The following is a 23,917-nucleotide window of genomic DNA, read 5'->3' as shown; positions in this document are numbered from 1 at the left end:
AGATATATGGGAGAGAAGTGGCTGGATGGGTAGGATACACAGAAAACCTTGTGTACATTCTTTGGGAGAAGCTTCTATAGAAGAATCTGAGCCACAACAGATTACCTCTGGGGAGGTTTGTGGCTATCATCATGAAGGAAGGCTTAACCATTACACAAATCTTTGCAATACTTTTCTTCTGAATTTCTTAGGCCCAGGAGGCTCTATTGCTCAAGTTCATTTTGAAGCACACTGGTTTCAAGACCTGCATAAGTGTTCATTGAATTAAAAAAATTCTTTCTCAAGCTCTAGGTATGCTGACAAGTTTGGTAGACCAGAAGCGTGATACTTCTACCTGCGAGACTCCAGCGGAGTCAGCACTGCAAGGGAGAAGGCAGGGGTCCTGAGCTCAGTTCAGGGTCAGTGCCTTACTTCCTGTGTGGTCTCTGCAAAGTGATTTAGTCAACCTCTCAGTCTCAGTTTTCCCATACATAAAGTAGGGATAAAAGTCATATCCAACTTGCAGATTGACTGTGCAGATTAAATGCATGTCATGTAAAGCACGTGGAGTATACTAAAGGCTCAATAAATACTAGTTCCCTCCCTTCACCTTTCAGCCCCTCATCTCCCCAGCAATATTTTCAGATGAATAAGAGGTGAGAATTTTCAGTCTTATTTACACCAAAGATCACGTTTGGGTAGTCAAAATAAAAGTGACCATATAATCTAAGGAAATAAGTGAGTTATGTGTTCTTAGAACAGGACAGAATAATTAAAAGCAGGCCTGTGCAGAAAACCTGGAAATATGTTGCACATCATCTCTGCATCCTTCCCTCACTCCTCCTTCTCTCTCCCTCAGGGTAGTAGAGCAAAGAAAGTAGAACTCAGGGCAGGGCTTGTGTCTGTTTTGTTCACTCGTGTACACCAAGGGTGTAAAATCCTCATACAGATTTGATGCTCAATAAATATTTGATAAACTGAATTAAATACTCAGAAAGAAAGCAGAAATGGTTTGGGACTTCATATCCTGTTTTCCCTGGAGTTCAGCATAAATAAAATAATTATTTCTAACAAAAAAGTTAAAGAAAGTCTTTCATTTTCTACCACAGAAAAGGTATTGGATTTTTACTCATTTTCCTCAAGCACATAACCAAAAAATGCTCCCAAACAAATAAACATCAGTAAACAATTTCTGGAAACCCAATGTAGCAATAGGTTACAAATAAAGCAAAGAGTGCCCCTGCTGAAACTGCTGTTTAATCTTGCAAGGGCCCTCCAGGGTGGAGCTCTCGCCCTCTCCTGGCTCAGCCTTAAACTTCACTATAAGTAAGCAGAATACAGCTGAGACAAGAGGAAGTAGTTCATTTGCATAATACAAACAAAGACTCCCAGGTGAATGGTTTGCCAGTTATCAATGTTTGCTTTGCCGATTAGTGAAACAGTCTACCAGTAAGTCTACCTAAAGCCTAATGTGCTATACTTTTTTTTTTTTTTCCAGAAAGTTGGTCAATGGAGAAGGCATCAATTGGCAACATTCGGTTGGACCAGTTAATGATTCAGTTTGCTTTTCAAAAGATACTAGCAGACAGCATTAATCTTATCACTCTCTTTAAGTATAATCTGGACGTAGAAAATCACTCACATGCCTTAAGTTAGGTTGGTAACCAAAATATCCATTGTTTCTCTGGATACTAACAATGATTATATTAATAGAAATAGCAGGGACTGTGAAGATTGGCTATGACAAGTGAGGCTGTGGTTTACTCTGACTTAGGTTTGCTTCCATGGAGGTTTGATTGTGAGATGGAGATCTGTGGGGAGTTCCACTGGGGTGTGCTCTGGGCAAAACCACTATGACAGAATGAAGGAAGAAGGATCGGGTGGGAGGGGCATGCTGGAGTCCCGAGCTGGGATGCCCTTCAGAACTGGCCCAAACTGAAGCAGTGGGGATGAGTCTTTGTATCCCCCGCAGTGGCCAGACATTGGATGTGGGCTGCCCAGGGAGGAAGCATGACCTCGTGTGAGGCAGCTCCCTTTGGCCAAAGGCAATTTTCCAGAAGGGATACAGCTGAGAGCTGTCAGGTGCCACCAATTCCAGCAGCTGGCAGAACGAGTACCTTGGCTCTGAAGGAGTATCTGGGTCGCCAACTACAGCATCCACTAAAACCGGCAAGTTTAAATAACAAAATATTTAGGAATGAGTACTTCCCATGTAACCTGCATATAAAGGACATTTAACAAATATTTGTCGAATGAATAAATGAGTGGTTATTAGGATGGAAGAATGATAAGTAGTGGATGTAAACTCCATCAGAAGGGATTTAAATAAGGCTGAAGACAAATACAGAATTATAATAATAAACCACTCAGAGCAGAAGAACTTTCAGCCTAGATATCTGTATTATGACTTCGTCATTAGATTTAATTATTCGAATTCTGAATTTAAGCTTTACAGCAAAAGTAGAGGGGAAAGATGGAAAAGGTACTCCGATTTGGGGGGTCAAGGTTCAATAAGTGAGGGTTCCCCACTCACTTGGAAAGGGCTATCATTCTATACATAAGAATTTGACAGAAAAACTCAAGGCTTTAAAAAGGAAATAATTAGTCTGTGTGAAGCAGCTGAAAGAAGTGAAAAACATTATTGACTGAATTTTTTCAAAATTAATGACTCTTCCTGCTTGGAGCTCTTTCAACTACAGTAATCAACATCTAAAATTCTTGAGAAGGTCATTTCTGAGCACAGTCTATTCTGCTCCATCTAATGATCCAATTCCTCTTCCTCTGAGTGGGCATGCTCATCTTGCAGCCAGCTGTCTAATCACAAAGACATTTTCCCGACATTATGCATTAGAAGATGCCCCTTACTTTATAAAGTTATATAAATTAGAATCTATTTTATCCAGGGGCTTATATGGTTAATTTCAAAGATGCTTTATCTTCTTTTCTCAGTGGTCTTCATACCAAAATAGATTCTGACACTTAACCTATAAACACTTCTGTCGCTTAAGATTTATCTGATTAAAAGCTTATAAATACACATTTTCATATATTTACAAGATATAATTTTTTATGCAAAAGAGTCTTCTTAAAATGAAAAGTCCTTTTAGTTTTCATTATGCAAATGTGTATTTTCCAGACTTGCCTTTATAACTCTTCAATGTCTTTGGGGAAGAATATTCTGTCCATATAAGGCAAATATAACTTATTGACACTTCATAAATTTGTTTCTGTAGCTTAAGATAGTCAGGTTGTTTGGGGGCATTTTTTGTTCTAATGATCTAAATATTTTATTCTAATTATTAGAATATATCATTTAACTAGATTATTAAGTAGATACTTCTTCTGTGTTGCAGGATCAATCTTTAACCAGGGTCCCTGGCTATGCCTGTCCAAGGAATCTAGGAAACGAGACACATAGGCGCGCGCACACACACACACACACACACACACACACACACACACACACACCCTTCCCTCCCAAAACCTGAAATTTCACCAAGAGCAAATTCTATGACCTATAAAGGGCATATAATTTTATATATTTCAGGGAGACATAATACATCCATCAATACATGTAAGATTTACATTGGTTTGATCTGGAAGGGTGGGACAACTCACGTTTTATGTAGATTTAAACATATTCTGATTGGCAATTGGTTGAGTTTTTATCTATAGAAAGGAATGTCTGGGTTATGGTAGGGGTTGTGGAGACCTAGCTTTTATCGTGCAGATGAAGCCTCCAAGTAGCAGGCTTCAGAGAGAATAGACTGTAAATGTTTCTCACCAGACTTAAGGTCTGTGTTGATGTTAATGCTGGAGGGGTTTTGTGAGGCATGTCCAACCCCCGACTTCCTGTCATGGCCTGAACCAGTCTTTCAGGTTAAATTTTAGAGCGCCTGGCTGAGGAGGAAGTACATTCAGATGGTTGTGGGGGGCCTTTGAATTTTATTTTTGGTTTATCGTCCCAAGGTTTAGCTACATGAATAATAATTCTATGCTTCTAAAATGTGAATTCATTCATTCTACAGACTTCTTGAGTAACCGTTATGTGCCAGGTCCTGGGCTGGGGAGGAGGACCCCATATAAATTAGGACTTGATGTAGTTTGGATATACCTCCCCACTAAATCTCATGTTGAAATATAATCCTTGGTGTTGGAGGTGGAGCCTGTGAAACTGCCTTTGCAAAAATTATAACTGAGGAAATTATGACAGTGAAAGAGACCTGACCTAACCAACTCCATCTTGCTTCTAACCTCTCAGCTGTCCTTGTTTATTCCTGGGTGTAGGCCAAACTAAGCTTGGGAAGGAATTTAGTTCATAGTTTAACTTTGAAACAAAGATGATAATAAATCCCCTTCTTAACTGGGGACCAGTCGGCCTTTGTAGGACTAACAAACTAGTTATAAGATTAGAAATTACAGTTAGGAGCCATACGGCCTCTGGTTGCAAGAGTCTGAACCTCCCCAGATTGCTCCTGGGAATAACATTACTGTTTTAAAACCTAAGATCAGTGCTTGAGTTATTTTGCACACCCTGTGTTCTGTCCTGATGGACCAGCTGACACCACCCAGACTGGTAAACTGGTTCAAGCAGCTCTGCAATCCCACCCATGAATAGTAGACAGCAAGAAAAACTCACTTCGACGCCTTATGATTTCATCTCCAACCCAAGCAATCAGCACTCCCCACTTCCTGAGCCCCTACTTGCCAAATTATCCTTAAAAACTCCGATCCCCAAGTTTTGGGGGAGACTGATTTGAGTAATAATAAAACTCTAGTCTCCTGTACAGGCGGCTCTGCGTGAATTACTCTTTCTTTATTGCAATTCCCCTGTCTTGATAAATCAGCTCTGTCTAGGCAGCACGCAAGGAGAATCCATTGAGCAGTTACACCTGGTGGGAGGTACTTGGGTCATCAGGGCAAGTCCTTCATAGCCTGGGGCTGTGCTCAACACAGTGAGTGATTTCTTGTGAGATCTGGTTGCTTAAAAGTGTGTAGTACCTCCCACTGTCTCTCTTTCTCTCTTGCTCCTGCTTTTGCCATGTGACATGCCTACTCTTGCTTCACCTTCTGCCATGAGTAAAAGCTCCCTGAGGTCTCCCCAGAAGCCAAGCAGATGCTGGTGCCGTGCTTGTACAGCCTCCAGAACCTCAAGAGAATTAAACTCCTCTTCTTTGTAAAGTTGCCTGGTCTCAGGTATTTCTTTTCTTTTCTTTTTCTTTTTCTTTCTTTTTTTCTTTTTTTTTTTTTTTAGACCGAGTCTTGCTCTGTCACCTAGGCTGGAGTGCAATGGCGCGATCTTGGCTCACTACAACCTCCGCCTCCCGGATTCAAGCAATTCTCCTGTCTTCAGCCTCCCAAGTAGCTGGATTGCAGGTATGGGCCACCATGCCAGGCTAATTTTTGTATTTTTAGTAGAGACAGGGATTCCCTGTGTTGGCTAGGCTGGTCTCAAACTCCTGACCTAAGGTGATCTGCCTGTCTCAGCCTCCCAAAGTGCTGGGATTACAGGAGTGAGCCACTGTGCCCAGCCTCTCAGGTATTTCTTTATAGCAACACAAGAACAGACTAACACAGAACTCAAATGAATGAGTTCTGTCCTCAACTGCAGTAACTGTAAGGAGGTATTATTACATTTTCTGTCCCCAAGTGAGAAAGACTAATCCTTTAAAACTACATTAAGTTCACATTGTATGAGACTCAAGCTGAGCTTTCATGAAGGCTCTCAAATAGAGTTGGTGTTTTTACAGTATTGTTCACATGTTCTTAATTTTGTTTTTTCCTCAACTTTTAAATGTTCAGAAAACTTTTTAAAATATAGACTTTAGATAAGAAAATTTAAGATGATTGTGAACTGCATGACATTTTATTATCGTCAATCCACAGAATGCTTCTATTTTGTTTCATTTACTTTGGTTTTACTTTGTTCTTTATTATCTTCTGTCTCTAATCTCACAGCCCCCTCCAACCATAGTCAGCTTTTATTATATATATATGAAATAGATAATATTTATAATATATATGTTCATCCATTCTACCTTTTACACACACACACACACACCACACACACACACACAGAGAAGATGTGAAAAATTTTGGCATTCACTGTGCTTAATTTACATAGATGATACTGTGGCATAAGTATCTTTCTAACTTTTCTTATTCAACACTGTTTTTAAAGATCTACTCATGATGCTACATATAAGTCTAAGTGATTGCTTTTTACATTCCATCATATGCCATGCTATTCATACATTGGTAAGTCTACTAACAGTAATAGCTCTGCCATGAACATGAACACACCTTATTCTTGAGCACCTGAGTGATTTGTGGAGGGTATATTTAGCAGTAGAATTGGTGGATTGTTGGGTGTATCCATACTAAATGTCAGCAAACTCAGTGAGATTATTTTCCCAAATAGCTCTGTTAGATTATATTCTCACCAGCAAGGTATCAGGGATTCCATTTCTATATATCTTCGCCAGCATTTGATGTTATGCAACTTTTTAGTTTTTGTCAATCTGATGATTATAGACTGACACTTTATCAATGATTTAATTAGTATTTTCCTAATTTTGAAAGAGTTTGGACATCTTTTAATATTTACTACCCATTTAGGTTTCTCTTGCTGTGAATTGCCTATTCAGAGACATTGCTTATTTTTTTTCTTTAGATTTTCTTTCTTTTTCTCCTTTCTTTTCTTTTTAAAAATGTACCATACGGACAGTCTTTTTAAAAGGCTTTTAACACTAGGAAAACTTTGGGCTTTCCTAAAAGCTATACAACTGTCATGGGTAAACTTTATTGCATTGACTTTGACTTTCAAGAAACCTACAGCCATATTTGCCATGTAATCACAGCTGTGTTTTCCCTTTCAGCAAGTGTATTCGCATTCTTGTACTTTCTTGGAACCTAATTTTTGCATTCAATGTTATTATTAACTTTATTTTTATGTCTCTTGTCATAACCTGACTCAAAAGATGTTTTGAAGGAGTCAGGCACAAGTGAATCAATAAGCTTATTTTTTTTCAAAATGTTCCAGTTTAATTTAAATTGGTCTTCTTGCTAGAACAAAATGTGTTCCCACTCACCTTAAAGTGACAATAGGCTTCTGAATTCCATGGCTGTAGGTGTCATCTAGTTCAACAACACGCTTTTCAAATAGGAGATGGAAGACCACAGAAGTCACCTGAAGCTGTTTAGGAGACCCAGGCTGGAGCAAAACTGGAATGGCCTAGCATTGAATCTGGTTTTCCTTTTCTTTTTATTTATTAATGTAATAAAAAAAAATTTGGTTTCTATTCTGCTTAGTAGAAAAGGTTTATATATGGATCACATGTCTGTGTGTGTATCTCTGTGTGAAAGTGTCTGTTTTTTGTAAAGCTTATGTATTTTTCTTCCCCTCTCTCATTGACATTTATCTCGATGTAATTGACTTGAGGTTTCTGGTCTTGGTAAATTTCCTATTTCAAAAGCTTTGAAAAATTATTAAATCTAATTTAGAAGTGTAAAATTCCAACTCAAACTTTGGAAGTCAAATTAAAACTCCTCTCCTTGGTAATCTCTGAGATAGTATATACAAATATCATCCCTCTTATTAATTGTTCAGCTCTTTTCTTAAATCATACATGAATGACTTGTCAAAGACAAAGTATTAGCATCAGAAAGATTCTCAGTATCAGGACTTGGAGGTCATGTTGCACTTCAGTCTGGAGCTTCTGAGAATGGAACCCTGATCTCCCATCCTCGTAGAATCCCCACTTTCCCGGTGAGGCCTAAACAGGAAGGGAGTACCACAGCTGGGAAGAACCCCATGTTCCTGTTCTGGATCAAGGGAGTGCTACCCCCACAATGGTGATACTAATGCTTTTTCACGGAAACTGGCTTCTGAGTTCAACAAGACAGGCAAAGGGGACATGGCAAATTCCCCTCTTAACACTTATGCTCGGAGTGACATGTCTGTTCATGCTCACAACCTGGCATTAAAGCAACTCACGTGGCCATATCTGTCTAGAAGGGGTCAGGGGAGTGCAATTCTTTTATGTACCCAGAAAAGGGGGAGAAATATTGGGTAAAGACTACTAATGACTACCACCTTCTGCAACCCTCACTTTTTCTGACTATGATGATAATGACACCCTTTGCCTTTACATAGTATAGCTGTGCCTAATCAAAGGGCACACTGGCCAGACTTAGAGGTGGGAGTGACTTCTAAGGAGCATGGACTTTACCTGGGAAGGTGATGGGCTTGCTGGGGAGCTGTGGTGTTTGAGAGCCAGATGGTTGACTCATGAAACAGTAATCCAGGAGTGAAACAGAAACCAAGTTCTTAGGCAGGCAGTGCTACCAAGTCATCAATATGAAGGGACCAGGCAGAGAGCAGGAGACTCGGATACTGGGGAAATCAGACAAAACAAGAACCCACCTACCTGCCCTCTGTCCTCCTGCCTCCCACAAGTACTTCTTGTGCACTTATAAAGTGGCAAGCACTATTTTAGGTTCTAGGGATTTAGCAGTGAAAAGACAAGTAGAGGAAATAAAACAAAAAGAGTGTCTGAGGCCTTGAGTGTGCACAGGTGGAGTGACCCTGTCCAAGGTCATGTGTGTGCACTCTACACTGAGTATTTCATACCCATGGCTCATTTGAAACATGCAAGAACTCAAAGAGGTGAGTACTGCTATTACAGGTTGAGTATCCCAAATCCAAAAATCTGAAATCCAAAATACTCCAATGAGCATTTTTTTTTGAGTGTCACATCAGTACTCAAAAATTTTCAGATTTTGGATTTTCAGATTTGGGATGCTGATCTGGTAAGTGGAATGCAAATATTCCAAAACCCAAAAAAATCTGAAATCTGAAGCACTTATAGACCCAAGCATCTCAGATAAGGGACACTCAACCTGTATAACCATTTTTCCAATGAGGCAACAGTTCTTCAGGGTGGTAAAGTGATTGGCCCATGGTCATGCAATTGATCCAAGTCCTGGTTTTCTGACTCTAAAGGCCCTTTTCATTTTATTTTTGGACAATAACATTGTCATTTTTAACAGAACAAACATATTGTAAGTTTCCAGAGTTTAGATCTCTGCCTTCTAAGGTTACTGTTTTCCATCTAAGTTCTATTTTCTGCTGATAATTATAAAGTTTTGAAAATAATTCAAGCCATATATATACAATTTATAAATATCATATATACATATATATAAAATTGTTTTACATGACTGCTAAGGGATTCTTCAAACTGACATTTTTAAAAGCCAAGTGAATATATTGAAGGTATTTTAAAAAAACAGTTACTTTGATTTGAAACAATCTCTTGTTATGATAAAAGTAGTCTCATCTCTAAAATAGCCAAATATAGACAGCCATAAGACAATTAAATCAGAATCTGTTTTCTCTTCCCAGGAAGTGAATCTAAGTGTCAAGACAGTCCCCACTCTTTTCAGGCTTATAGTATTAACAGCATCACATCACAAAATGTTGTCAGGTTCTTGTGGCAGCAATAATGCTTTCATTTATAAAAGGTGACCACGGTTCTTAAGTTGGTTCCTCTTGACCTCTGTCATCTACACACACAAACATGCACAGTCACTAGTTAGGTTAAGTTGAATTTAGTTTAAGATGTGCTAGAAAAAGGCTTCTGAACTGTTGAAACCATGCCAGGGGTCAGTGGGTGGATTTTTCACTAAAAGGGTCATACAGATGTCTAGGTTTTTCAGTGTGAGATATCCATATTCTAAAATGCCATTCTGAGCGGGAAGTAAGAAAGGGTTTTACAAAGCCTACTTTAAAAGTAAAATGAAGCCAAATTCTTCTGCTCCAGTTTAGAAGGGGTTTTGCACTTTTCAGGGTGGAATACTTAAAACTCAAAATTCACAGACCAAACAGGTACACAGGCCACAGGTACTTAGGGGTTGGATGTTACCAAAGGGTGAAAAAAAAGAAGAGTCGAGAGAATAGGAATTTTCTTTCTATAGCACTATCTATGAGATGGAGCTCTGAGTATAAGCAATCATTTCTGGTTCTCCAGATTGGAAAAATCATCAGGAGATCACATCATAATCTGTGAAGTAGAAACTATCCTTCAGTGGTGCCACATTTTCTATTTCTGATTCTTTGGTCACACAGGGACTTTCTGGGCTATGAAATAGTCTATTCAGTGAAACTAGTTATCATAAAAGACATGCAAAATCCTTTTCACAGTCTTTGTCCTGGAATATCTCACAAAATTAATTATAAATTGGCATGCGACTTTCTGATTTAGCCTGACAGTATTGTTCCTTTCCAAGGTTTAGGCACTAGCTGCTATTATTAAGATAGGAATTGTACAGGTGGTGGCTCAGCCCCAAGTGAGGCTCGGCCTGAATAACCTCACTATGCAGAAGTAGAGAGCACCTGGGGAGAAGAGACAGGCTCCTTACATCCTGGATTACCCTGACTCTACTGCAGCCACAGTGTTGTTCTTGAGTTTTATGTCAGGTGAATATTAACAATAGCAGTAGGATAGGGTACTAGATAGTCAGCATGCTTTTTAGGAAAAAGCACAGAAATTTTGGAGGTTTTTGATATATCCTAACATATGATTTGTGTGATGTCTCTGAGGCTCGCTTCCCCATTTAAAAATAGAAATAATGTGGTCTGGTGCGGTGGCTCATGCCTATAATCCCAGCACTTTGGGAGGCTGAGGTGGGAGGATCACTGGAGGCCAGGAGTTCGAGACTAGCCTGGCCAAAATGGCAAAACCCCATCTCTACTAAAAATACAAAAATTAGCTGGGCGTGGTGGTGCATGCTTGTAATCCCAGCTACTCGAGAGGCTGAGGCAGGAGGATTGTTTGAATCCGGGAGGAGGAGGTTGCAGTGATCCAAGATTGTGCCACTGCACTCCAGCCTAGGTGACAGACTCCGTCTCAAAAAAAAAAAAAAAAAAAAAAAAAAGAATAATGATATGCTCTAGTGAAATTAAATGAGACGGCACACTTACCTAGTGAGCCCAGAGTCTGGGGCATGGTAAGGATGCAAAAAATGTTAGTTCCCTCATACTCCTTCTCTTCTCTGTAGGAAGAAGTGATTTCCATCATTTATGTTAATACAGATTCCCTTGTTATATAAAATTGTAATTTATTTGAGATCAACTTAGAACTTTGTTCTTGCAAAAACAGAGAGATAGCAAAATGTAACACAAAAAACACCTCAGATTATGGTGACTCAGATAATTTGCTTTCCAGCTCAGCAGTGTTAGGGAGAGCTTGAGTAATGAGTGACCTTGAATTTGATTTACTCCACTTAAGCTGCTCCTTAAAACCATTCTTTGTGGTGCCTTCAAGATGGTTTTGCTTAAGTATCATGTCTTCCTCAAATGGCCCTTGATAACCAATCAGTTGTGATGTCACCTACCTCAACAGAAAAGAAAAAACATTTCAATCTGGAGAAAGATAAAGTGTGCTTCTATGCTAGAAATGGCTGTAAAGTGCTACCAAGTAGAAAAATCTAGAAACAAACCCAAGATTGTCGAGAAGATTCTAAAACTTAGCTCTTCCTTTCCTAGATGAGGGGCTGTTATTGCAGAGACAATCTGAAGCCTTGGGGATTTTAACATAGGTTACCCAAAATATGTAAATATATAGGGAACTGTCTCTCTGTACTTACATAGCTATTCATTACTTTTATTTGTGACTCTATGCAAAGCATATTTATATAAAAAAATACAAAAACACATAATAGACCATAAAAGTGACATGTGGAAAGCAGCATTACCTTGCTCTGCTCTGAGGGGGCGTCAGCCTCCTGACTTGCTTGTGCATTCGGGTGGCAGCAAATACGTTATTACCTGATCTCAGTTTTAAAAAAGCAGGCACAGGGCACATCATGCCAAATGTTGAAATGATCAAACTAAATAGAAACTTGCTTAATATGAACAGTGCTACTCACCCTGACTTGATTATACAATGTATACATGTGTTGAAACACCATACCTTATTCCATAAATATATATAAATATGTCAATACAAAAGAAAATAAAACTTAAAAGAAAAAATGAAATCTGTTATCCTTACATCTTTTTTACCTTTATCACATCCAGTCACACCCCACTGATCAGTTTCAGGAGATGAGGCATCAGTGTAATTACATTTTCCAGACTACTGAAGTTTAACATTTAAGCACTGAACCCTTTTATTGTAAGCATTTGTGATGGGAAGTTTTCTCAAATGCATCACGTTATTTCCCTGCTTTGTGAATTAAATGTGCTAAATGCCATCTAACCCTTTGTTTTTTTCCAAGCAAGTAGCATTTTTACTTAAACTTTTTTTCAAGTATGCAATACATTAACAATAGTCCCCATGTTGGACACTAGGGCTCTTGAAGTCATTCCTCCCATTCAACAAAAATTTTATATTATTTGATCATCATTTCTCTAAACCTCACCTTCTCCATAGTAACCACTCTTTTACTCTCTGCTTCTGAGAGTTTGACTTTTTTAGATTACACATGTAAGTGAGATCATGTAGTATTTGTCTTTCTATGCCTGGCTTATTTCACTTAGCATAATGTCCTGTGGGTTCATCCATGTTGCAAATGACAAGATTTTCTTCTTCTTAAGGCTGAATGGTATTCCCTATGTATATATACCATATTCTCTTTATTCATTCAACCACTGATGGATGCTTAGGCTGATTCCAGATCTTGGCTATTATGAATAGTGCTGCAATAATCATGAAAATGCAGGTATCACTTTGATATACTGATTTCATTTCCTTTGAATATATACCCAGTAGTGGGAGTGCTGGTAGTTCTATTTTTAATTTTTTGAGGACCTTCCATATTGCTTTCCATAATGGCTGTACTAATTTACCTTCCCACCAAGGGTTCCCTTTCCTCCACATCCATCTAACGGCCTCTTAATGACTCCATTTTTATTAAATAAATAGTTGAGTGGGCAAGAAACTCCGAAATGATTCCATTTCCCAGGCCTATCCTTGTATTTTATACCTGAATGCTAGAGATGCTAAGTGACTTGCTAATGCCCACACAGGTGGATATACCAGGAGCTCACCCTAATGCCTACGTTTCCTAATTCCTAATTTCAGTTGTCTTCCTAGTAGACATAATTCCCAATAATATTGAATTCTTGGTCCTTGCTGTTGTTCTCACCAGGCAGGTTCTTCCCTTAAATTCAAGTGTGCCCTACTGTCTCTCCTACTTCAGGGTTTTCCTCATTTGTCATCTTCTCAGTAAGGCCCTCCACGGTGGCCCTATTTAACTTGGCAACCTCCTTCCACTCATGGCATTCCTTTCGGTTTTCTTTGATTTGTTCTTTTCTCTACAGCATTGATCACCTTCTCACATGCTATTTATTGCCTTTCTCCTCCCACTAGAATGTAAACTCCATTAAGATATTATTATTATTTTTTGAGACGGAGTCTCGCTCTGTCACCCAGGCTGGAGAGCAGTGGCGCAATCTCGGCTCACTGCAATGTCCACCTCCTGGATTCAAGCGATTCTCCTGCCTCAGCCTCCCAAATAGCTGATATCACAGGCATGTGCCACCATGCCTGGTTAATTTTTGTATTTTTAGTAGAGATGGGGTTTCACCATGTTGGTCAGGCTGGTCTCAAATTCTTGACCTTGTGTTCCACCCGCCTTAGCCAAGAAAATATTTTTGTCTGTCTTGTTCATGACTGTATTCCTAGGGCTAGAATACTGCCTGGCAAATAATAAGTGCTCAATAAATCTTGTTAAGAAAATCATATATGGCAGATGCACCTGGCAGCAGAAACTTAACTGAAGCACACCCTGAGAATGACCTTATGGGCTAAGAAGAATGTGTGTTCAGAGTTCCAAGCTAAGGAATCCAGGAATGGCCAACCCAGAGATTCATTCTTTTCCAGCGAGGAACATCTGAACCTCCAGCCCATCCCATGGAATCGAGGCCATACAGGGGATTGAGGCCTCTTGTTTTGGATTGAATGAAGGTTGCCAAGTGGAGGTAGCTAGTTGGAAGGTGGTAAATGAAATTGCTATGTAAACTGTATGCTTTTGGCTGGGTGCAGTGGCTCATGCCTGTAATCCCAGCACTTTGGGAGGCTGAGGCGGGCAGACTGCTTGAGCCCAGGAGTTCGAGACCAGCCTGGGCAACATGGTGAAACCCATTGTCTACCAAAAATACAAAAAATTACCTGGGTATGGTGGCATGTGCCTGTAGTCCCAGCTACTCAGGAGGCTGAGGTGGGAGGATTGCTTGAGCCCGGGGAGGTGGAGGTTGCAATGTGCTGTGATTGCACCACTGCACTCCAGCCTGGGTGACAGAGTAAGACACAGTCTCAAAACAAAAACAAAAACAAAAAACTACTGCAAGCTTTTCACAAATGGTAGCTGTTCTCCTATCCAGCCCATTGCCACTGGACCACCCTATGTAAATCCCCTCATTAAACCCTATATCTCGTTCACTGGCTCTGGGTCTCTTCTTTGGCCTCTCAAACATGATGCCATTCCTATTGAAGTCAGCAGGGGTCCAGCATGACAAATCATTGGTCTGAATGACAAAACTTGACAGAGTTTGATTTCTGAATAAGTCAGTTCAATAACAAAGAGATGTATAAGTTATTTTTTTTTCTGCTGGTAGAGAAGATATACGAAATTATGTGTTGAGCAAAGTCTGGTTTGAAAAAAAAAGGAAGGTGGAGTTTTAGCTGGTTAATCAGTATCAAAAGTTGGCTTCCTATTAGATGATACAATAAAATATATATTGTATTTACAAACATATTTCTACCAAACTACTGAAAGCATTGGTGACTATACCATCAACTAAATTTGTAACTAAAATAATGGCCCCCTCATGAAAATCCTCTGTAAGTGCACCCGGAAAGGGTACCATCAATGTTTCATTTTGTTCACCCAAAAGCAGTCTCACTGGTTCAATAGGGAGCTGTTATGGCCCCTTTAGAGGTAGCTGATGGGAAATAAGCAACAGTGTTTGTCAAGGAACCATTTGTTAAAACCACAGGGGTGGCTGGGTAGTTTAAAGAGTAATCTTCAGTAAGGTGCATGAAAGAGCTTTCCAATAGTCAGTTTCAAAGGAGGATGAGTCTTTGAGGGATCTGTCTGATGATAATGAAAATACAATGAAGGTTAAAGTGTTCTTTGCAGTTTTTACCATAGGAAATGATTGGAAGGAAACTAACATTTTCAAGTAAGGAAATGATTCATAAATTACTGACAAGAAAATAGTGCTTCAATTAAAATGATGATGATAAAGATGACAGAGCAACTTTGAAAAATCATATGAAACAATATTAAATTCTTGACATATATGAAACCACGTGTGGTGGCTATGGTCATATGACATATGGTCATATGTGAACATATGCACACAGATAAACTTAAAGGTAGCATTATGAGTAACAAGCAAAATTATCCCTTTTCTCTAGTTTCCCAGTTTTGATACTTCACATTGCAAGGAATAAAATAATAATAAAAACATATTGGTCATGGGGCATGAGTGATATTAATAGTAGCTTACCTAAGGTAACTAAGGAAAACTTGATTCAAATGGAAGGTGATTACTGACATTTTCATACTGACATTTGAAAAGAATTTCCAAAACTGTGCTTTCTGAATTTGCCTGATAATAGCTGCATCACCCACAGACCTAAGGGATGTGAGGTAAAACAAGCTTTGATGTCTTTTGGAGATTCATGATGCAACTACTAATTAAAGGGTCTGAAAATTTATGTAGTCTACCTATTGATATTGTGAGAAAACCAGTGTTTTACAGTGCACCATTAGCAAACAGTGCATTAAGCACACAGATACCTTGGTTTTTCCCCAATAAAGTTTTGAACATCAAAAAAAAAAAAAAAAATAAGAAAACAAGACATAAAAAAGCTGAGTCCAGGTTTCTTTGTCCTTGAAAACTTTCTGAGGAAGACTGGCCTTACATCTAATTGTTGGGGTCAGGAGGTAAAGAGGAAACCTCTCTCCAAAGACAGAAACAGCTAAATCAAAGCCTGTCCCTAGAGAGTTTCTACAGCAGGGCCGGCTAAAATCCAGGGGTGGATGATCATGTCACATTGTTTGGACACAAGTCACTTGGAAGCCAAAGTTTTAAGGTTTATAGAATGGAGTTAGGGGTTACTAGGAAGGTTTCCGAGCCCATGTACTCCCATCATATCCTGTACTATCCACTATAGGAGTGTTTAAATTATCTTAAGGATTGTTCTCAATAGAGTGCAAACCTCTCTGTCTCTGTCTCTCTGTCTCTGTAAGCTTCTTGATGACAGCAAACATTATGGTCACCTTTGTATCCACAGTGGCTGGGTCTTAGTTGGTGTTGGATAAGTAAATGCACATTGAATTAATGACAGAAAGCATGAATAAATGAATGAAATATTATTGTAAGCTACAGAATATGAATATTGGATCAGAGGAACTTATTCTTTCCAAGTGTAGCTCTTAAATAAAATAGTCCTTAATCAATGATATATTTCCATTAGATTGGAAGGTACAAGAATAATAGTTCTCAACCTTTCCCTAGTTTCTGCTCTAATCATTAGTTATTTAATTTTTATTTTTATTCATTAATTTCATTCATTATTTTTAATTTCATATGATATCATGTGTAAAACACTGAAACAGCTCAGATAAGGCTAACGTGTCTCTTGACCATCACCCGCCAGTTCCTACTCAGAGCTGGAAACTTGGGGTCTGTTTGGCACAGAAGATTGTCTTCAAGGTCCTTCTATTTTAGGAAATATAAATTACTTAAAATTTTGTCAGTGGCTGCAGAGGATTCCATAAAATGGTTGTACCATAAGTTATTTAGTTTTCTCCCATTGACAGACATTTATGTGTTACCAAGGCTTGCTATTATGGGAAATGTATCAGTGAACATCTTTGTATCCTAGACCAGATACTGAGAAATAAAATTGTTGGATAATAAATTTAAAAATTCAAATACGGCCAAACTGTCATCCAAAAAATGGCTCACCACATTTACATTCCTGCCAGCAATGTAGAGCATATGCATTTTCTATACCTCTGCCAAAATATTTCTATTATCAAATTTAAATTATTTTTTTCCAAATAATTCGGGTGAAAAATGGTATCTTCCTTTAATTTGCACTTCCCTGATCACTGCTGAAGTTTAGCAACTATTTATTTATTTATTTATTTAATTTATTTATTTTTTGAGACAGAGTCTCGCTCTGTCGCCCAGGCTGGAGGGTAATGGTGCAATCTCGGCTCACTGCAACCTCTGCCTCCCGGGTTCAAATGATTCTCTGCCTCAGCCTCCCGAGTAGCCGGGACTACAGGTGCGTGCCACCATGCCTGGCTAATTTTTATATTTTTAGTAGAGACAAGGTTTCACTGTGTTAGCCAGGATGGTCTCCATCTCCTGACCTCGTGATCTGCCCGCCTCCGCCTCCCAAAGTGCTGGGATTACGGGCATGAGCCACCGCACCCGGCCTTTTTTTTTTTTTTCCTGAGATGGAGTTTCGCTCTTGTTCCCCAGGCTGGAGTGCAGTGGCGTGATCTCGGCTCACTGCAACCTCTGCCTCCTGGGTTCAAGCGATTCTCCTGCCTCAGCCTCCCGAGTAGCTGGGATTACAAGCACTCACCACCACGCCTGGCTAATTTTTGTATTTTTAGTAGAGATGGGGTTTCACCATGTTGGCCAGGCTGGTCTCAAACACCTGACTTCAAATGATCCACCTGCCTTGGCCTCCCAAAGGGCTGGGATTACGGACATAAGCCACTGTGCCTGGCTGCAAATTTTTATATACTGTTTGTCACTGTATCCATTTTAGCCAAGATATTATTAATCACATTAAAATCATATTAAAAACATAAAAATCATTAAAAACCCACACAAGTCACAACTATAAATTAACTAGTCCTGTTGCCTTATTGTAAGCAAAACTGTACCTTTAAACTATTCACAAATATATAGTTGTCAATTTGGTGGCTCCTGAAAAGATCTGTAGCATTACAGATTTTATAACCTTCCTCAGTAGGAAGTTGGAATGCTTCCTACTTCCAACACCTTTATAGCAAAGTTGGTCACCTTTCTGGACAAACAGACCTCACTTCAAGAGAACGTCACTTATTTCACTTTGTAGGTGAACCCTGTCTCACTAACATTACCTTCTTGTGTACAGACATGAGGTTTATACTTTTGTAGCCTTTGTGCCTAGCACTGTGGTGGGCCCATGAAAGAAACAAATATATTACAAGTGTAATGAATTTAGCAATTCAGTCATAGTAAACTTTCAAATGCCTGAAATTACAGACTCTAACTACTTCCCCCTGCACTAAATGCTAGTTCTACCATCATTTGAAAAAAAAAAAAAAGTCTTCTTGTTCTGTCCTTGTGATAGCTTGCTGAGAATGATGGTTTCCAGCTTCATCCATGTCCCTGCAAAGAACGTGAACTCATCCTTTTTTATGGCTGCATAGTATTCCACGGTGTATATGTGCCACATTTTCTTAATCCAGTTTATCATGGATGGACATTTGGGCTGGTTCCAAGTCTTTGCTATTGTGAATAGTGCCGCAATAAACATATGTGTGCATGTGTCTTTATAGTAGCATGATTTATAATACTCTGGGTATATACCTAGTAATGGGATCGCTGGGTCAAATGGTATTTCTAGTTCTAGATCCTTGAGGAATCGCCACACTGTCTTCCACAATGGTTGAACTAATTTAGACTCCCAGCAACAGTGCAAAAGCGTTCCTATTTCTCCATTTCCGCTCCAGCATCTGCTGTTTCCTGACTTTTTGATGACTGCCACTCTAACTGGCGTGAGATGGTATCTCATTGTGGTTTTTATTTGCAAGAAATGGGTTTGCTTTTATTTAAATAAAATGTCATTATCAAGGAATAGGCAGATTTCCATTGTAGGCAACTTAATGTTTAGACTCAGTGTGTTTTCCTGTTTATGTTCTATCAAAGTAATTTTAAATTAGTAAGTATAAAAAATCTCTCCCATATATCACTCACTATTCACTGGTTTGGTGAAAATAATTGAGATAGTTTCAAATTTAAGGACATTTAAATACTTGAGGTATTTTTAGAGAGCTACATTTTACTCTAGTTCACCAAATAACATAACTTGAAATTCTTCCTCCCAGCCTACTTCACTTACAAACAACCTCCCTGAATTTTATAATCATGTATGAAAAAGACTAAACTCAGAATCAAGAGACTGCATTCTAGCCTAGGCTCTGATACTAAACATATGTATGACGTGATTACTTTTATAAACTTGTGTGTTTTATTGAGTGAAACAAAAGATTTGGCTAGATTGAGGGATGCAAACTCAATTTCCTTGATTCATCTTCCAATATTAAAAAAAGAGATTTCACATGAAGATAAGAAGTAGTTCAAGTGTTTTTTGAAATCCTGGATGATCTGGCCACTTGGTACATTGTCCTACATGTTACCCACCAGCTGGAGCCCAGGCGCAACTTCCACCTGTTGGTTACGGACTCCCCAGTTCACCGGAGTCTCACTTGGCCCGTTTCATTTCTTTTTAGGCACAGTAGACAATAAACTCATTCAAATGTGCAACTAAGGGCTAGACAAAAGTCTACAGAGACTTCATGTTCTAAAATTCAAAAAGTTAAGCTCCCAAAGGACTCATTGGTGAGATATCAGGAAAGACTCATGACTAACGTGCCCAAAACCACTCAGCATCTTCATGCTTTGTCTCTGTCTCTCAGAGACTCAGTTACAGGCTTCTCTGGAAGGCTGCTTCCTCCTCCCTCCCCAAATGCCTCATGGGTCTCTCCAAGCTTTGCCTTTTGCATCTACCCTGTGATTCTAACGTTACCATCTTTAGATACTCTCCTCTGGCTTCCAGATTTTGTTCTCCACCTTCTTAGTGAACTTGATATTTCAGTAAACTTTCTGGGCAAGGTTGCTTTGCCAAGGATAGAAAATCTGGATTCTTCTTGGTTCAGACAGGCAGCTGAGAACCAGTCCTGTCCAATCCCCCACTTAGCCATGGCTCCTAAAGACCCCAGCCTGTGACACTGCCTAGCCCACTGCCCACAACGGGGTGGCAGCGCTAGAGGTATGCAATTGCTATTGTGCAGAGAAAATTTCAAACCTGTTTCTGGGATTCATTCACAAAACGCTCTCCATTTTGCATAAAAGACAAAATTTACATAAAAGACAAAGAAGCCCACAGAAATGAAATGATTTGCTTGGTTTCAAAGATAGATTTTGGACATAGGGGTTTTTTACTATTTTATTTTCCTTTTTTTTTTTTGAGACAGATTCTCCCTCTGTCGCCCAGACTAGAGTGCAGTGGCACCATCTTGGCTCACTGCAGCCTCCACCTCTGGGGCTCAAGTGATTCTCCTGCCTCAGACGCTCAAGCAGCTGGGACTATGGGTGCCCGCCACCAAGCTTTTTTGTATTTTAGTAGAGATGGGGTTTTACCATGTTGGCCAGGCTGGTCTCCAACTGCTGGCCTCTAGTGATACGTCTGCCTTGGCCTCCCAAAGTGCTGGGATTACAGGAATAAGCCACTACACCCGGATTTTTTGTTGTTGTTGTTGCTATTCTTGACAAGAGGACAAAGAACTTGAGCACTGAAAGCAGGATAATGGCCTGAATGCTGGTGAAAAGTCACCATGTCCGTAGAGGAATTGAGGGTGTGGGAAGAAATGAAGGAGGGAGGAGGTGGGCTGGGGGCTGAAAAACTCGTCACCAATGGATAACTATGCCTTAGCACCCACCTGAAGAAATTTATGTTATTATTTTATTAGGCATCAATGAGAATCTGTGAAATTCTCAACGGCTTTAGTTAGCTTAGCATCTTAAGTCAAAGTGACTTCAAGCAGCTTTGGAAGCATAAATTATTAGACAGAACCAGCCTTCATATATTTAACATCAAAGCCGCTAGAAGGAACACGATGTCTCTAGAAGTCTATTAATTCTGGCCCCAACTCAAGATTTTTCAGCACAATCATGGAAATACGTGCTTGAATAACATAAAGCTAACTATTATCTTGTAGTGACTAGCCACATGGCCAATTAATATTTTCTAACCTCAGATTTTGAAGTATGTCAGCTTTTAGAAACCAGTCTGTTCTATTAAGTCCAACTTCTATTAACAGCATTTATACTTCACTATTATTTCTTCTTTATCTTTGTATTTTGCCTGTCTCACTCACTTCAGGTATTCTTATTGAAATATGCCATATGACCAAATATCTACACTCAAAATTATACCTATAATTTCCAAAATGTAATTGGCAGAAAACTATTTCTGTTATCTGTATAAATTTTTACTTAGCTGTCTTATTCCATTGGATTAAAATTTACTTTCTTTATGACCACAGAGAAAAGAATACCTATTAAATTACCGGCCAAGAGTAGTGGCTCATGCCTGTAATCCCTGCACTTTGGGAGGCTCTAAAGATCCCAGCATTTTGGGAGGATGAGGTGGGAGGATCCCTTGAGGCCAGGAGTTTGAGACCAGCCTGGGCAACATAGGGAGATCTCGTCTCTACAAGTCTTTTTTTTTTTTTAATTGCCAGGCATGGTGACATGTACCTGTATTCCCAGCTACTAAGGAGGCTGAGCACACAATGGGGGACTGCTTGAGCCTGGGAGTTCAAGGCTGCAGGGAGCTATGATGGTGCCACTGCATTCCAGCCTTAGGGACAGAACAAGACCCTGTCTCAAAAAACGAAAACAACAACAAAAACAAAAACAAATAAAGTTTATAAGATAAGATACCTGAGTTAGGATTAAAGATACTGAAATATCATTAAATAAAATAAGTCATATATGATGTTTTGGGGATGTTTCACATTCCTTGGCTACTGATGAGAGAAAAGGATTTTTAAAAATCTGCAGGGATGAGAAGACACAAAAATTGATTATTTACTCCACAGGAAAAAATATCTAAAGTGAGAGGAGATCATATACCTTTACTTCTCTAGGTTCTGAGCTTTAGGAATGTTCCTGAAATAAATCCGTTGAGCTCAGAACAACAGGAAATTGCCACTTACGCACTTAAAAAGCTTTCATGCTACCATGAAACCACCTACTCACTTGACACTAATCGGTTGCTAATGGTTTCTGGCTAGGATTTGATTTTCTTTGGCTTAATCACCAAGGGATCACCTCTTTCCAGATCAATCTCAGTCCACTGGCTAATCTGATTCTGTGATACAGCACTCAGTTCTGTTCTATCTTGAAAGTTCCTAAGTACATAATCAGTCTAATTTTGGTGACATTCGATTCAATATTTACGATTTATGTCTACTTCTTGGACACTTAGTACCGGGAAAACCTACAGGTATCACAGATATGTCATTTGGTAAAGGGCATGATTTAGCTATTTATTTTCAGGGATGGAAAGATAGAACAGATACCTTTAAAACTAGTAGTTCCATTTGCAAGTTCTATGACAGCTTTTAATGATGTTTATTAAGCTGATTACATACTACTGTACAAAAGAAGTCCTTGAAATGAGGTAATACTAGAAGAAACACAGCTGGCCATCAATTTAAGCATCCTTTAAAAGCAGATGTGTTAAAACTCAAAAGTGGGTGTGAAGAGGACATGCAAATCAGTCTAAGGTGCAAGGCACTGCATTTTGAAATGCAGTGCCTAGGAAGAATCTTGGAGAGCATTTAATTAAAACTCTTACATTTAAAATGAAGAAACTGAGTCCTAACATTATTAAACATAGTCAGAAAAGATTTTTTAACCTGGAATTTGGCATAGTGGTCCCTTCCCCAAGTTTGACAGTTCATTTAACTTAAGTAGAATTTTTCTTGCTTCTGTATATCAGTATTTCTTTCTCAAGGATCCTTACAAAGTACTGGGATGTCACTTCACAGATTCTTTGCCAAGACACGTGATTACTTGCATCACTGAACATGCGTTCTAAATACTTTTTCAACAGAAATTTAAGATTGTCATATTGACATGAAGAATGCATTTAGCTTGTTTGCTCTTTTAACAGAAAGTATACATTTTAAGCCACAGCTGTGTACCATTCAATCATTATGATTTAAGAATTTTTCAGGGGGGAAAGGCCTGAAAGAAGGGGAGTTGTAAATTTCTCATGCTAAAGAATAATGAAGAAAAAAAAGTCAGAATAGAGTTCAATAGCAAAATAAATAAAGCCCAACAGGATAAGTATTCAATAAACAAAAATAGCATTATTTTCTCTTCAGTATATTCTATCCTTCAAACTCTGGCAACCGTTTCTTAATATGAGTGAATTGCCATGAAACTGCTTTTGCCTGACAAAATTCCTTTGAGTAGTGTGCAAACTGTAAAGCCTATTTCTGTCTGTTCATTAGTAAGAGAGTTCATATTGTATAGTGCCACAGACTCTTTGCTCATTGATTGTGAGAAGTGATAATTGGCTGGCACTGAAATACTAGAAGGCAAAGTTGTACTTCAGAAGATGAAGAGAGTTGAGAAAGAGTAGCAACGTGTCAGTTAGGAAATATACTGTCAATGCACAAGAAGGATAAAGAACACCAGTTTAGGGTTGATTTGCAAAGTATATCATTCCGCTGGTGACTACAGAAAGTTAATAATTAATATTATTAATATGGATAGATGGATATGGAGTCTATACTAAGAAAAATGGCCAGTTTATGAGCAAAAGTGGAGGTGATAGCCATTGTTTCAATTCATGCACATAACCAGTGAGTTTAACTTTCACTTACTTATATGTATGTATCATGTGAAGATTTCATCTTAAAACTTCTTAGACTTGGTTAAATCCACATTAATTGATACATATTATATTATTGTAACAAATCTGAACATGGATTTTTTATTCAGTTATAATTAAAGATGGGAGCCCTTCTCTTACTTTCCCTTTGTTCTGAGTTGAGCCATGCCTTTTCTCTTTTGGGGGCTCTTCAGCAAAGACAAGTGTCCCCAGATTGAAAC

At 38.9% G+C, this 23,917-nt stretch overlaps 2 protein-coding genes across 39 annotated transcripts in view; one reads left to right on the top strand and one right to left on the bottom strand.

Annotated features, from left to right (window-relative positions):
• The window catches only part of LOC117976846 (uncharacterized), a 97,038-nt gene extending 86,115 nt beyond the window's left edge, over positions 1-10,923 (top strand). For 22 of the 25 annotated variants that reach the window (XR_010110139.1, XR_010110146.1, XR_010110144.1 and 19 more), the window contains 2 exons: positions 5,234-5,355; positions 7,110-10,923. Coding sequence is in view for 1 of the 25 variants with exons in the window: in XM_055102778.2 (XP_054958753.1) it covers positions 5,234-5,355; positions 7,110-7,172 (185 nt within the window). In the remaining 24 variants the exon portion in view is untranslated. Of the gene's footprint in view, positions 1-1,477; positions 1,636-5,233; positions 5,356-7,109 lie in introns of all 25 variants that reach the window. The other 3 variants (XR_010110141.1, XR_008621966.2, XR_010110140.1) reach the window with 2 other exon arrangements.
• Positions 1-23,917, bottom strand: part of DLGAP1 (DLG associated protein 1) — a 961,850-nt gene that overhangs the window by 521,998 nt on the left and 415,935 nt on the right. The gene's annotated exons all lie outside the window — the stretch shown is intronic.

This window comes from Pan paniscus, chromosome 17, assembly GCF_029289425.2.
Source record: "Pan paniscus chromosome 17, NHGRI_mPanPan1-v2.0_pri, whole genome shotgun sequence".
NCBI lineage: Eukaryota > Metazoa > Chordata > Mammalia > Primates > Hominidae > Pan > Pan paniscus.
Note: the sequence above shows the minus strand (reverse complement) of the source record. Positions and strands in the feature narration are given on the sequence as shown.